At 41.7% G+C, this 16,472-nt stretch overlaps 1 protein-coding gene across 5 annotated transcripts in view; it reads left to right on the top strand.

The window, feature by feature from the left end:
• SMAD1 (SMAD family member 1) overlaps positions 1-16,472 on the top strand; it is a 42,845-nt gene that overhangs the window by 21,800 nt on the left and 4,573 nt on the right. For all 5 annotated transcript variants that reach the window (XM_079306192.1, XM_079306193.1, XM_079306196.1 and 2 more), the window contains exons 3-5: positions 10,181-10,438; positions 13,017-13,133; positions 15,887-16,108. In XM_079306192.1, the coding sequence (XP_079162318.1) occupies positions 10,181-10,438; positions 13,017-13,133; positions 15,887-16,108 (597 nt within the window). The remainder of the gene's footprint in view (positions 1-10,180; positions 10,439-13,016; positions 13,134-15,886; positions 16,109-16,472) is intronic.

Genomic DNA, 16,472 nt, shown 5'->3' on the forward strand with positions numbered 1-16,472 from the left:
TACACAGAACCATGATGGAAATGAGGCAAGATTGTTTTGCTGTGGATGGAAATTGCATTTGTCTTGGATCTGCAATGCACAGTGCATATCTTGATGTTAAATATTTCCCTTTGCTGTGTTAGTATTAACTTGGAAATCATGTGAATGGCAGATGCAATACCCATAATGTATGTATTTACACAGCAGCAGCTTGAGCAAAGGAACTCAGCTTTGGAAAAACACTTCTGAAAAATTTTAAAACTAAAAAAAATCTCAACAATTTCATGTTAAGTGCAAGAGGGATAATAAAATAGTCATGTACTTGTACTGCTAAATGTATGCATGTGTCTGGGTTGGTTGCTCATGTTCAGTATTTCAAAATACTGAAAGTTAAGGTTCCTGAAACACCTCTTTTTCTATCAGACTGAGCAACAGTTGTGCCCTTACTGTGATGCCAAATTACATGTTCTATCTCATTTTGCTTTAGTATTAAAAGCAATGACTGAGTTTGACAACATTCTTATATGGACCATTTATGTCATATTTAAAACCAGGTGTTTGTAAATATCCTGTCACTTCACAGAATCACTTAGGTTGGAAAAGACCTGTGAGATTGAGTCCAAACTTTGACCAGACACAACAATATCAACCAGATCATGACATTGAGTGCCACATCCAGTCTTTCCTTAAACACCTTCAGGGATGGTGACTCCACCACCTCCCTGAGCAGCCCATTCCAATGTCTGATCAACCTTTCTGTGAAGGAATTCCTCCTAATGTCCAACCTAAACTTCCCCTGGTGCTGCTTGGGACTCTTTTCATATTCTGTGTTCACCTCAATGAGTTATGAAAGATAGAATAAAACTTTTAAAGGATGTCTAACTAAAATGTGCATTTTAGGCTGGGTATGTAATATAGGAGGGGTTTGTGTTTAGTCAGCCACAGATTGTTTTGGGGGGGTATTGCACAGAACTGAGTAGGAAAACAGCTTTTGGAAACAGGTGGTAGCTGAACTGCCATTTGGCTCAGAGAGCTGTGCTCCGTAACTTCTGACTTCTTTTTTCCTGTCCCTTCCTTGTTCTTGCTGTCCTGCAAGCATGGCCTTTATCTTCATTTCCTGACAGTCACTCCCAAATTCTGCTAACTGTTTTTTCCCATTTTTGCCAGGACATTAAAACACCATTATTGCCACATAAGTGCTTACACTTTGAGATTAATGGGTAGTGGGAATTCATGCATGAGTCACCATTTACAACAATCTGTGGACTCGAGCAGATATCAAGGTTTGTGTTTCCCTGAAGGCTTAGAAATGTTCTTTCTCTTGACAAAGCAGAATTGGAAACTCACATTGTGTATGATGCCTGTTTGGTGTGCAAGGTACATCATGAAGTTCTGGCTCTGCTTGACAGCATGGTCTCTGTTTAACTGTTTTGTGCAGAACCAGTTACTGGAGATCTGAAGGGTATGATCCTTGCATGGGATGGCATCTGTTCCTTCATTTCCCTGCTGATTGTTGTGTGATTTGTTTCAGTGTTGTGTAAGGTTTGAGGAATGGATTTGTGGTCAATCCTCAAATATGTAAAGTAAGGTAATGCTTTTTGTTGGGAAATCAGTGCTGTGGATATGTCTCAGTTTCCACAGTGCCACAGGCATGAATGGATTTTCTACCTTGACACCTTACTCCATCCTCACTGTTTAGCTTGTGAAGATGAACTTGGAAAGCATGAGAACTGGCACTCTGTACAAAGCTACACCTGAATCCAAGTGAGGTTTTTCTGTTAGCCAGCCTAGATAGGAACAGGTTGTAAACAGTGAAAGGAGGCAGAAAGCAATCAGCAGTCTCAAAGAGAAAATCTCCCAGCACATGGAGGGGAACGTGGCATCTGGCAGGCACATGGGTGTGACATGGTGGGACCATGCTCAAGCCTGACCTGACCAGGAGGCTCTGCACAGGCACAGGGACCTGTCTGATCCTGTGGTGCACCAATCAAGAAAGCTAAACTCACTGAAAACTGCTTTTTGGCACAGTTAACTTGGCAAGCTCTCGGGGAACCAGATGAGTGGAACACAGCAGAGTGGGGGCCCAGGGTGGAGGTGAGGGAGGGTGGCCTTGCTGTGACACTGTGACACTCTTTCAGCCTGGAACTAGTGAGCTGATGGAGTGATGGAGCTGTGCTCCGTGGCAGGGTGCATGGACTGCTCCTGCTCCTTTGTATTGTGCCAGCACAGCTGTTCCCATGGCCTTGTGCTGAACCAGATCAGTCACTTTTCCTCTCCCCTGCTGGGTTATCTTTCAGGCTGATCAGGGCAGTTCTGCAAGAACATCTGTACCAACATAGCAGTGGAGAACATCTGGGAAGGAGTGGAGATGGAGGGACCTGGGAGGAGAAAGCAGAGACTTGTTGCTGGGAGTGGGAATGCAACTTTGCACTTTGAGTGCCAGGAGGAAATATCTCTTTGGGATGGGTTAAAGTAGCTCACTGCTGCTGTTCCCTAGGTCTGTTTTGTGCAGAATTATTTCTGGAGCAGGGTAGTTAATGGCTGTCAGATTTCTCCCCTGGCAAAGCAAAGCTTTTAATTAAGGAGGGCAAGGTCTGAATTTGATGCCTCTTAAAAATTGGCACACTTAGCTGAACTGGTGTGCTTGCTTGGCTGAATTTGCTTCTCCTGAGTTTTATTTTTTGGTTTAGAGATACTTGTTGGGATTATCCTTAAGTATGATCAAGGCTTGCTAAATCATTAGGTGTACTGCATATGCAGAGGCTGTGAGGAAAAACCTGATGCAGTGTTTCTCATCCCTCTGAAAATGCCACAAAAGACCTCTCAGGTTTTGCTGGAAGAATGTATAAAGTCCCTCTTGAGACACTTCCTTCCCATTATTCCTTAGGTTTTTGTGGAGATACAGCCTCTGCTGCTTGCCTCTGTCCTCACTTACATCAATGGGACCAGATGAAAGCTCTCATCCAGAATTTAAGGGGGAAAAAAAAGGCCTGGATCCTGTTTGCTCTAACAGCAAAACAGAAAGAATGGAATAGGGAACAGAGAGGATGAAGAGGTGCTTAAATTGACAACACTGCTATTAAAATAATAATAATAAGTCACACCTCTAATGTGGCTTTAGGAGAGGAGGTTCAGTTCTTTTGCCTTAGCTAAAGGGGAAGGAAGGAAGAAAACTGAATATTCAATTTTCTTAAAGTGTTTGTGAACACTAGCTCTCCTCCCTTCTGATGCAGAATTGTGTTTGCCTCTACTGAGTGTCCTTGCCATCATCCTGCTAGGTTCTGACTTTAAAATATGTTACAAAGGAGGCAAAAGAGAAATTTTCATGTTTTACCTGTGGAAGTGGTTGAAGGTGCAGTGTTTCTGTAAATGGTTATCCCCCATTTTTTTGCAGTTACCAATGAAACATAGATAAAAAAGGCTGAATGGTTTTCTTCTGTTCAGCTTCTCTTCTTCAGAGAGCTGGCTGCTCTATATTGAGGGGCTTTACAAAGCTGATGGTGCCAATGTTCCTGCCAAACTGGGGGCCAGCAGTGGTCACTTTTTGGTGATGCAGACAAATACAGTGTCATAACAGTTAAATTTTCAATTCTGCCTGAAAATGGATATTGCTTTCAATTATAACCATGAATTCAAGGTGTGTGTCTGCTTCAGCAAGCTTGTTGCTGGCCAGAAACATTTTACCTGTATGTGCAGCTGCTTTTTGCCACAAGAACAGGCCAGGTCCCCAGGCTCTGAGGAGGGCGGAGGTGTGTCATGCTGGTTTTGCTCTTGGTGTGGACTCTCTGCCTATGACTTTAACCTGATTATTTTCATATTTGTCTTTGATCTCCTCTGCTTTTTGCTCTCAGTGAGGCTCTGTAAGGTAACACACCTACTGCAGGCTCCCACAGAACCAGGCCTGGTGGAGGATAATACCATCAGTTCCAGGCATCTGGGAGAAGGGGAGGTGGGAGGGAAAGGAAAAGGCAAGTGGGAAACTGCTTCTGGGGTGTCAGAGTGGGCAGAACTGCTGCATCCCTTCAGAGTTAATATATAGAACCAAGTTACAAAAATCCTTGTTTCTGTATGATTCCCATAGCAGGATTCCTGCACCTCTGCAGGCTGGGGGTGAAGGAGCAGAGTATCATCCCTGAGAAGTTTTGCTGTGCAGCCATGTGTGCACTTGGGCGTGACTTTAAAAATAGCATTGCTACAACAGGTGGGCACAATTATAGGATGGTTCCCCAAAATAGCAAAAGCAACTGTCAGTTTGCTTGGCAAGCAGAATAAAACTTCCCTCATTTTGGCTTTGCAGAATTCAGTTCTAAAATTCCTCACCAGAGCCAGCCTGGGTGAGAGGACTTAGAATGAGGAGGTGGAAGGAGGAATGGTCTAACAGCAGAACTTTCCTTGTCTAGCCTTACTGTGTGTCAGAAACAGAAACTGCAATAAAGGGATAACAGTTGTCAAGAAAGATATGTTTCTGTCCTATTTTGTGTGTGTTTTCTTTCTTCAAAATTAATCAGATACAGAGGTTTCTTCTGATTTGAAAGACCAGACTTCCAAGTTTTAACCTTCTTAGTAGGATGGTGACTGTGGCTTTTGTACAGGTAATTTGAACTCTGGTCTGTGTAAATGTCTGAGTTAATACACACTTATGACTGTGACTTCTTCCTGCATCAGGACTGCTCCTCCACCAAATCTGCTTACAAGGACTCCCTCACTAATGTGCATACAAATTAGCACTAAATTCTGAAATTGACCTTGACAAATGTCAGTTTAATCAGAATGTCAGCTTATCAGAGCATCCGCAAATAAAATCTAATGTTAGCTGAATATTGTAATGCAGGAAATGTCCTAATATTACTTGTCAAATGCATTTAGACCAGATGTCTGATGTAAAAGCAAAGTCAGTAAAGTAACAACTGTTTTTCCTTTTTTGAGAAACCAGCAAAGCAAAGCTGTGATATACAGCCAAGGATTATTGGAAGAACTTTAAGTAGTTTGATCCTCAGAGATTGCTTTTGACACAATGCTTATTAATTTTATATTTTTAACCAAGAGTAAGTCAGGCAACATGAGAAAACCTAATGACATAGAAAGTTTTCTCTCTGCACAGTGTTTTACTGCTCACAGGCAAGATGTTGGCAAGGCTTGCAGTCAGAATGTTTCAGTGACTCCCTGGTGCTGCAGAGAGCAGCACGTTCAGCTGGGCATGTGTTGGTACCTGCTCTGTTCCCACCGTGGGACTGGAGGCATCATCAGGATGCCACAGCCAGCTTCAGCTGCTGTGACCTCAAAGGCAGGAAATGAAGCTGGGAGTCTTCAAGGTTCAAATTTGTTAGTTTAACACTGCTGCTGTCTTTTGTTGAGTTGGGTTTTTTTGAACTATTTTTCCTTCTCCTAACTCTTTTTGTTACAATTTTAGTCTTTGCAGGATTTTCCTATTTCCAGATAACATGAACTTTTGTTTTAGGATTTTCCTCCTTCCCAACCAGCAGTTCTGTTTTTCTGGCAAACCATATGTGGCTTTGCATAAATTCAGATGAAAATACATATAATAATGCTTTGAAATTAAAGTGCTCTGTCTAATGATAGTATTGTCAGGTCTTCATTAGCAATGAGGGCCCTGTTGTGGTGCAAACCCTTTTACAGAACATATGTCAACCAAGTCATGGTTTTTAAGAGCAAAAAGTGCAGCCCCAATTGCTTATATTTTTCTTTTTTATCTTATAAATATTTTTTTTACAGAAGAAGTAGAGTCTACTTTGGCGAGGAAAGTGGATCAGTGTCTGTTTCTTACATGTGACCCCTTGTATTTCATTACATGGTCTTTCAATTTCCATACGCAGAAAGAAAGATACCTGCCCAAATTTTCACATCACATGCAAAGGGTGTGGAAAAAATGAGCCCTTGAGGGAAGCTAGCTGTCATCTGGGCTTGTGTAAGATAATCAAAACCCATCTGGATAGAAAATATGCTTCTTTGAAAATACAGCAGGTCCTTTGGAATGGATTAGTTTGGGGTTTTTCATAGAGAAACTTAAAAAAAAGAAGTTATGTTCATAAATTGGAGACTTTCTGTGTTTGCTAAAATCATTATCTCTGGAATGTGAAATAGAACAAAAAAGAAAAGCAAGAAGATCTTTATTTAGGATAGCACAGCTGTTAGTTTTCTGAAGAGGAACAGGGTGACATGCTGGAGATAAAAAGAATAGAGATCAGTTAGTTTCTTCAAAGGCCACTATTACATTTTCATAAAAGCATTTCTTCCTTGGTGTGGTTAGTCAGAACATTTATCTGAACATCCAGGTTGCCTTTGGTTGATCTTCTGTATTTTTGGCATTCTTGGCTCCTAGATGAAATAGCCCTGTGCATTAAATTGCCCTGTAGGTCTAATTTCTTTAATACATCTCCTCTTGCTTGGTGCAGGCATACTTGGTCTTATTTGCATGGTAAAAACAAGCTCCCCAATTCCCAGGCTGTCTTGACAGACACAGGATCTCAGCTACAGTTCCACAAACATGCCCAGCCTTCTTCCTGGGGATTTATCCCTCTTTCCCTTACTAGTAACCTTATTGGTGGTAGGCCTGTACTGACTCTTAACTGCAGGTCCACATCAATAGAAAAACTTGGGAGCAGGATTTAGCCACAGTGTAGCACATAAAGCCTTTTAATCCAGTGTTTGAAGAATTACAGAAATCAAGCTGTCGGATGAATTGTGGTTCTACTCCATTAACTTTAATGAGGTTGAGTTGGCAAATCTGTTGGAGCAGCTTTTTAACACAACAGTGTATTCAATATTATGTTTCCTTTAAATATATGCTGATGATACTGATGTTAAATTTAAAAAGAAAATAACAGAATTAATTTTTTATTGTATCAGTGTTCCCTTCTGCTGAAGAGGAAGGGAGGAATTGTGTTTGCAAATGGTGAGAGCCACATCCTGCAGAGCTCTGCCCAGCAAAGATGTGCCCTGCTTCATTATTTCATAGCAACAGGTGTGCTGGCTTAGCACCGAATAACTCTCTCCTGCTCTCTCCCCTTCAATTATACCTCTTCCTGGAGCTGGCAGCTGCAGCAGAGATCAGCCTCCTCCCCTGCTGGACTGAGCCTCAGTAATTTGTTATTCCATGTGGCTGAGGTCTGCAACCTAACCAGAAGCTCAGTGCCTTACACAGGGGCGAGGGGAGCAACAAGGGTGTGCATCCCCCTTGATGGTTTGAACTGCTGGCAGCTTTTCATGCTCCAGAGGGCCCAGTCTGTGCTCATGTCTTTACTCCTGAGTGAGCAGCACTCAAATTAACTCCTCTGTGGCTCCACTAGGAGCAGCTTCTCTGCAAAGAAGCTGGGAGCTACAGAGAGATCAGTGGCAGTGAGTGACTTGGAGTTGGACTAACTGGATCACTGCAGTCTCTGTCCCACCTAATGTGGCCTTTTCAGGGCTCTTCCTCATCAAAAGTTTTGTGTATGCAGGGAGGATGTGAATTAGGGGCAGCACTTAAAGTAAATACTGCAATGATATTTTTGAGACTATTTGTGTTGTATCAATACCAATTGTATTATTTTTTTCCCCTTTCCCATGTGTATTTTGATGAAGTTGGCATTTAATCACTTGAGGCTGGTGGAGTTGGACAAAAAGCGTGGGTTGGCATGAAGGACACCTGGGAAAAGGAGACTTGTTTTTATCTCAAGTCCTTCTAAACTTTGCCAGTGGTTCTGCCCAACAGGAGAAAACATGTATATATACCTTGGGAAAATCTGGCACTGCATTAATTTAATTAGAGAAAAACATACAGAAAATATCCTGTTCTCCTGCTATTTTAAAATGCTGTAAATCATGTGGCTTCCTCTGATGTCATGTGTGTCATTGTTTAATGTGAGGTAGGGGATGGGAAAGGTAGGTGATGTACTTTCTGCACAAATTAACTCCATAAAAGTTTATGGTTTGACCTTCATCCGTAGGAACGGATGAGATAGGAAAGCTGTGTTTTTAATGCTTAGAAAAGTAAGAAAGAATCATAAAGACAGGAAAGGGAAAATACATTTTAACACATGATCTCATTGTTAATTTTTTCACTGGTAATTTATTAGCCCAGCAAATATTGACTATGACAATTAAATAGTACTTGACCTAGCTGCAAAAGGACTGCTTGGTTTAACAGAACCAACTTAATTCTGAGAAACCCTAATATTCAGAGAGTTTGGCTGTGACATATTGAGGATGGGGGGATTTGTGATGTCCACCTGAATGCTGAGTAACTTTTTGTTAACAGCCTTTTCCAATGGCATGCCAGAATGGTTGTGTTGGAGCAAGGAACAGTCTGCACAGCTGGGGGAGATGCAGCTTCTCCTGAGGTGTTTTGCATTTGAGAACTTCCATAGAATGACAGATGGATGTGTTTTGTTTCAGAAAACACCATAATTAGGAACTTTGTCTATGCCTTGTGAAGTGTAGTTGGGTTTTTTGGTATCTAAACAAATTACTTAAGGGTGGCATCTGCCTCAAATATTTGAGATCTGTTGGAACCTCAGTGAAGTCTCTAAGAAATTGCTTAAAACCAGCTTCTTATTTGGGCGGCCCTAATTTCAGTTGTGAGGGTTTGGGGTTTTTTCAGTGTGTGTTCAAAGAAGATTTCTGGGATCAGACTGCTCCTGCATTAATGCCACTAGCAGGCAAAAATGGGAACTTGATTTCTCTCTTAGGCATATGTAAAAAAAAAATAGGGAAGGGAAGGGAAACCTACTTCTTTCCTTTTTAGTTAGTCTGTGACTTTAGGAGTAGAGAGTGAGTTTTTAGTGTGATATTCGTTTATATCCCTTTTAAGCATGAACCTGGACCTCAGACCTGGTCTAAGTGTCGAGTGGTTATCCTGGTACTCTTGGAGTCCTAATACCTGAGTGCTGTAACAGTAAAGATGCCCCAGTGTCCTGGAAGAACCTGTTTGTCATGTTGTTGAAGAAAATGTTGTTTGTTCTTCTTTTTTTTTTTTGGCAATTAGTTTGTAATTCAGGCTTTTAATAAAGCAGCTGTCTCCAAAACACCTTTCTTAATCTGAATGACAGCTATGTCTGTATAGGCTTGTTGACAGCACATCCTCCTTTTCTTTTTCTGTGTGCCCAGGTGTTGAGACCAGAGCAGGAGTCTCAGGGAGAGGGGGAAGTACTCTTGGCTGGTTTTTCCTGGGTTTTGTTGGGGTTTTGGCACCCTCTCTTGAAGGCAGATTATCTGGGGGCATTTCTTCCAGTCCTGCTCAGACATGGAGTTGGGAAACTGAGATTCTAAAGGGGAAAGATGTGAAGAGGACTTGCTTTTTTACTTCTCTTTCACTACTCTGTGCATGGACCTCCCTCTCCCAGACCTTGACTCTCCTATCAATCACTCAAAAATTTCCATGGAAAGAAGAGCTTTTAATACTTAGTTAGCTTGGACTTTGCTGTGAGGCATTCAAACATAGAAGCTGAGGAACTGGAAAAAGACTTGATTCTTTTATCTTAGTGTATCTGGTATCATGTTAATATTCCCATTTTGAAAGAGACCTTTGTTTCTCTGCTGAGAAGGCTTCAGAACTGTGGTGAGACTCTTAGTTTCTGATGTTTCTCTGATCCCATAGTAGCACATAGTTGCAGCTCAATTGTTGCTCAGTTGGTTTTTTTGAACTACATAATTTTGTTTAAATTGCACATTTTGTAAACTGACTTGAAGAGTTAATAACTGTTTTAATAGTAACTTGTAAGAACATAGCCCAGGTTAAAAATAAAATTACAGCTGTTGGGACCAGACTGAGTTCAAGGCTTATTAGTATTGTCTTCAGGAAAAAAAAAAAAAATCTGTTCTTATTAGCAAGGATTTGGGGTTACAGGCCATTACGTGATCAGTTGGATGACAAGTGCAGCAGGAGGAACTGCATGTCAGCATTGTCAGGCTCTTCCCAGCATCTTGACACAGAACTGTGGTTTGTTCTTGGCTCTTCTTCACTGGCCCTCTGTGAAAAGAAGCTCCCATCTGGCAAGCCAGGGCGCTGCGGGTTCGAGTGTGCAGTAACCGGATGTAGGGAAGCGGTTCTTGCTTGGACATGTGCTCCTGGGTTCCACTGCCGCGTTTGTGAGGCAGATGCGGATATGCCGGGGGGGGAGGAAGAACGTGGGGGTTTTTCCCCTGCGTGCCTTCACAACTGAGTCTCTAACGCTGTGGCTTTTCTCTCTTTGTCCCTCTCCAGTTCTGCCTCCAGTGCTGGTTCCGAGGCACAGCGAGTACAACCCCCAGCACAGCCTCCTGGCGCAGTTCCGCAACCTGGGGCAGAACGAGCCCCACATGCCGCACAACGCGACTTTCCCGGACTCTTTCCAGCAGCCCAACAGTCACCCCTTCCCCCACTCGCCCAGCAGCAGCTACCCAAACTCACCTGGAAGCAGCAGTAGCACCTACCCACATTCTCCAGCCAGCTCAGACCCGGGAAGTCCTTTCCAGATGCCAGGTACGGTCACCTTCCCTTGAGAAAGGAGAAGGTGGTTGGACACCACTGCTGTCACGGGCTTTTTGCTTAATAACACCAAATGATCGGCCAACACTTGTGTTCAATAGCAAGCTAAGAGATGTAAGGTAATAGAGAGTATAGAACCTCTTTGGTAATACTGAAGGCTTTAATATTGTGCCTCTTTTAAACACAGTTAAAACATTACAGTAGAATTCTTGTGAGGTGTGGGGAGGGATCCAAAATGCTTTGGGGACCAGTTCAGCAGTTTAGCTCACAAATTGTAGTGTTCAATGCACCAGAAGTGTGATGTTAGAGATCATCCTTGCTTATGATCATAAATTCAGCTTTAGTTCTGCAGATAAAGGATATTTCTCAAGGTGATCACGTTATTGCTACTTGATAAACAATTTCTTCTCATAGTGGTGTAATTCTGACAAGCAAATATACTTCAACTGAAAAACAGTCCCTCAGAATAACACTTCAGGCTGTTTTACTACATACAGTCAGAGAAGAGCCTTCCTTTGTTGACTGGTATCTGTAGAAAATTCCATTAACCTGCCTTTTGTTGGTCTTTAAATGTGACTGGATAAAACTACTGCAGGCTGTGGTGGAGAGAAGGATGCATTATAAATGCTTACTGATGTTGTTTGCCTGTTTTCTTCAGGGGCTGAGGGGAGGGTATTTGTAAACAAAGCAGCAGATCTGTAAAAATCTGTTTCCTATTATATGAAATTAATATCCGTAGATTTCTTCTCTTGCTAATTGTTGCAAATCGTTCTCTTGTGAATGAAGACTACTGAATTTGCTGGGAGGAAGGAAAGAGTTTGCATTGGCTTTTCTAAAAAATGTGGGAATTTGCAGTGAAACCAGCTGTCTTTTTTTTCTTTTTTTCTTTTTTTTTTTTTTTTTTTTAACATGATTGCTGTGGTTGGGGCTCTTCCAACAGAGATAAAGACCTAACAAGGTCTTCCTGAATGCTGGCTTGTGGAAGTTCACTTGATCTTTGAAGGTCTGTTCTGTCCACATGCCCTTAATGTCGGCAGCTGCAGTGAAGAAATTGAGTTAGAGGAGAGGTCAGGATAACTGATGTCCTTGATGCTTAGCCCTGGACAATTGTCCATCTTGCACTAATGAGGAAAAAGGCTGACATCTGGAAAATACAAAAAATAAAGGGGCAAAGCAGTTAGCCTTGAAAACTTTCTAGATACTGGTTAATTTGTTGCCCGTGGGCTTGGAATCTTGTGCATGACCAACATCATGTTTGCACACACATAAGCATTTAAGGCTTAGTACAACATGAGACTCGAAATCCAGTGCAGTTTGTTAAGCTTTTAATGCAATGCTGTTGCCATCTCTGTCTTTGCTGCTTTCACATCCAGCTGAACATGTTCAAGTAAGGGAATTAGCCAGGCACCTGCCAGCATTAGATGTAAAGCTCTCAACAGAATACCTGCTAAACAATAAGTTAGTTAATAAATGTCATGAACATACATTTTCTTTAAAAATGCATTAAAAAAAATCTAAACAAAACCACCACTCCACAAAAAACTCCCAAACTTACAGAGAATTCTCCTGCCTTTTGTTGATGTTGATTTGGTTTTTGGAGTTTTGGAATGCCCTGTGATGATTTGCTGTGGTAGTTTGCAATCCATACTCTCAGTAATGGAAATAAATGTGGAATGAGCAGCAGCAGAGACAGCACAGTGGCAATCTAATCCCAGCTTTTGCAGTGAAAGCTTGCAGGGATCAGGCAAGGGTTTCTTGCTCTTGGATGTAACTCTGTGCAATTGATCTGCAGGAGAGTGTCCTCTAGTGTATTGGGAAATGGCAACTCCTGAAGCTTCTAAGAAATCTTTTGGGAAGCTTTCACAGGAGTGGAATAGGCATCTGAAGGGCAGTGCTGGCTGGGACACTTCAAACAGGGCTGAAAGCTGTATGCTAATGAGTGTGGTCATTCTGCATGGGCTCCTGTGCTGGTGATGCAGCCCTGAATGGGGCAGGACAGAGACACTGACAGAGAAATTCCAGACCCCACAAGGCCAATTCTGTAGAATTTGGGTTCCTGAACACTTCCTGCTGTTCCCAGTCTAAGAAAACAGAGCTAATACTTTGTACTGAGAATGATAAAGCCCTGGATATAGCTGGGATGTTTAAATAATTTTCTGCTAGAATTGTGTTGGAAACAGAAAAGCTGAAAGTTTTCTGCTTCAGCTTCTGTTCGCTTTTAACATATTCAGTATCTACTGCTGCTGGGCCCTGAGATCTGTCTGTGCCCTGATGTTTGCATGGCACTTTCAGTCTGCAGAACTGTGGGTTGGAAACACAGCTGAGCTTTCTTTTGTGGCTTTATGTGGGGGTGAAGTGACTTGTTTTTATTGCAGTTGTGCTTAATATGCACAGTAATTCTTCGCTTTCCTTATTCGAGGTCCTTGATTGCTTTTTCAGATTTTTGGTGGGTGGAAGCTTATAGCTGAGTCAGGCTGGAAGCATTTCCAGGCTCAAACTGTTCATGTGGATATGTAAAATATGTTTTAAAGGGAGGAAAGGACTCATGTATCTGTGCCTTTTCTATATTTAGCTGATACTCCCCCGCCCACTTACCTGCCTCCGGAAGATCCGATGACACACGATACCTCCCAGCCCATGGATACCAACATGATGGCACCTGCAATTCCCCCTGACGTGCACAGAGGAGGTGAGAACACTTCCTCTGTGTTTTCTGTTTCGTTTCTTAAGAGTAAAGAACCTCCAGAACTCACGAGTGATAACCGAGTTTTCATTTTGAGTGGATGCTGTTCATGAAAGTTTTTTGTCGGTGGAAAAGCAAAAAACCAGCCATGTCATTTTTCCTCTGTTGTTGTAAGGGATGAAATAGTAAAGCTGGAGATTATTTATAAATGTAAATATTTATTTAAGACAGGAATCTATCCCATGACTTTTTAAAAATGTAAAATACATGGGGTTTATTACTTTCTTACTCCCAACCAACTCAAAGTATTTTATGCTTTCTATTGGGAACTTCCACTAATCTCTGAATGGAAAGAGCTCCTATGAGGCTGCAGAATAGAGTTATCTGCCTGAGGTGTGGCATTGCTACAGACTGTAAAACCCTGTAGGAAATAAAGGCCTGTTGCTTTATGTACTGTGACACAGACATCTTTTTACACATTGCTTGTTAAACCCGCAGCAGCAGCCGTGGCTGCTGAGTAAAGGATTTGGTGCATTCATCATCACATTGTGAGAAATGGCCCCTTCAGAGAGCACTCCAGCTTACACAGTTGTGGTGCATGCCAAGAAAGAGCAGCAAACTGAATGCAGTCCAGAATGATTATCAAAATCCCAAGTGTATGAACAATTTAACTGTTGTGTTTAGGGTTTTTTGGTGATGTTTTTTGTGAGGTTTGTGGGGTTTGGGGTTTTTTTTGGTGCTTGTTTTGCTGCTAAGCTCAATGTCTGGTATCAGGCATTATATCTGCCCTCTTAGAACAATTGTGTTAACCTATTTACTCTGCTTAGAATGAGTTTTGCATGTGATAAACCCCATCTGTAGCACTTCCACTTTTTGCTGATCACACAGACTACACTTTGTGTGTATGAGTAGTTTGCAGGAATTTTAGGCCAGAAATTTACTGCCCCAAAATACATTTATCAAACTTTATGCCTATGTGTGTCCCTCTCCCAAAATGTGTATTACAGAATTCCTCTAATACATGAGAGATGATAAAAAACAGAGGGTTTACATTTTTTTCTTGCTCTTTATCATTCAGCCAAATTTTTATTTCAAAATAAAAATAGTCTATTGATATTTTTCCCTTCTAGTAGTTTAATAAAATGGCTTTTCATTTCTGTCCCTTCATTAAAAAGAAAGACTTTTGGGTGCCTTCATGTGTTTATTATTCACATATGTATGCTCTGATTGCACTACTTAAAAGAAAATCTGCTGGAGGTTGTAGCAGAAAAAATTTTCTGTGAACTTACTGCACCATTTTTTTGTTGCAAACTTTGTAGAAGCGTGTTCTTCATGGTGATTTGTTAGTCTTAAGAGATTTGATTTAACAAGCTGCATCCTGTCAATGAAGTTGGGTAATTTCCATTGTTGGCCCATGCTGGGGATGGAGAGACTAAACGCACCTGCTCTGCATGACTTAAAGCAAATGTAAGGAAGTCAGTATGAAATCTGTGTGAGAGAGATATGATTAATTCTGTAAGAATGGCCAGCTGGCAAGACTTCTTCCTGACTTTGAGAACTGGGGCAAAGCTGCAGCTTTGATAATTGCTGGCATCTTTATGGGAATTAAAAATGTAGTAACCTCTTACTAATAATTAAAGATTGTTTTTTCTTCTTTGTTTTTTTGTTCCTTTTTCCTTTTCAGCAGTGATGTGAAGGGATAGAAAGTGCCAGTATCAGGAAAGATCAGCTTTTAAACAGTGTTTTAAAGCAAATTATTGGCAATAAACACTATGATCAGAAGTTTTGCCATAGTCATGTAGGATGTATTATCCTGCTCTTGATTATTTACCACAGTTTGTATCTACTGTGTATAGTTTGAGGGGGACTTTTGGTTTTTTGTATCAAAAACTCGTAGTGTTGTGATCTGTGAACAGAGGAAAATATGAACACTAATCTTAGTTGATATCAGTAAAAACTTGGTGGTGGGAGAAGGAAACTTCTGGCCAGGAAAAACAAGTTTTCCCATAATACCAGTCTGATTTTCATTTTAGCACTTTGCCCTGTAGGTGGGATCTGCAAGTTGGTGTTTTAACAACAAGTGCAACTTTTCTAGTCTTAATAGTGAAATAGTTTCTTCATTTAAAAGAAGGCACACATAAAGCAACCACAGCCCCTCAGTAGCCTCCTTTTATTTGAGGATGTGCTTCATGCATGTTCTGCAGACAAATACCAATTCCTCTCAGATTTTTTGAAGTCTCCTGCTGTTCTCCCAAAAAACCCAGGAAAAAGATTTGGTCATGCTCTGAATGCTGAAAAATTGATCTGCTGACTGTATCTTTAAGCTGCTTTGCTGTACTTCTGTAAAGTGAGAAATGGTCTTTGGTGCAGTTGTGTGATGCTGTTTCTTCTTGTTGCTATGCAGTTTTGCAGCAAGCAAACAGGTATCTTGTAGTTTGTTAGTGAAGTGAAGTAGAAATCCATCTACTGAATAGGAAAGAAAGTTGAGTTGTACAGTTACAGCATTTCTCTGCTGTCTGGGTCTGTGCTGTAGCATGTTGTAAGAAAATGGGGCAGGGATATTGGGGCACTGCTTGGGATGTGCCCAGGAGCTTTCTATACCTTTCTGCTCATACCTCATGCCAGCCTTTGTTTCTTCTGGGTCTTGAATTGAAATTATTTCACCCCATGTAGCCCACATCTGCAGGGTTGCAGCTCTTTACTCCTCCAGCCTGTGCTGAGCACTGTTAGGCTGTAAGGTTTCCCTTGTGGCTTTGCAGATGTGCAGGCAGTGGCTTACGAAGAGCCAAAGCACTGGTGCTCCATCGTCTACTACGAGCTGAACAATCGCGTCGGGGAGGCGTTCCACGCGTCCTCCACCAGCATCCTGGTGGATGGCTTCACTGACCCCTCCAACAACAAGAACAGGTTCTGCCTGGGGCTGCTCTCCAACGTCAACCGCAACTCCACCATCGAGAACACCAGGCGGCACATTGGCAAAGGTGGGCCTGGGACCTGGCTGTCCATTTTGGATGGGGGTGGTGCTTCCCGAGACTGACAACGGGGCCACTTCCCTCAAGAGTAAACTGCTCTTCCCTAGCGTGTGGGAGAAGTGCCTGTGTTGGTAAACATATAATTTTCTAGCCTAGTCTTATAAACAAAGTATTGTTTTTACCTGGTGTGTAATTACAGGAAGCTTTTACCCTTAATCAATTTTTAGTTGCCTGAAGGCTATCGAAATCTAAATTAGAGGTTAAGGCAGGTTGTCTAATGAAATGTCTTGATTTATCTTGATTATTGCTGTATATGGAAATCCAAATTGTGGTTCATGGTACCAAATGTTTTAGCAAGTCTTAGTTGTAACAT

Source organism: Erithacus rubecula (genome assembly GCF_903797595.1).
Source record: "Erithacus rubecula genome assembly, chromosome: 5".
Taxonomy (NCBI): domain Eukaryota; kingdom Metazoa; phylum Chordata; class Aves; order Passeriformes; family Muscicapidae; genus Erithacus; species Erithacus rubecula.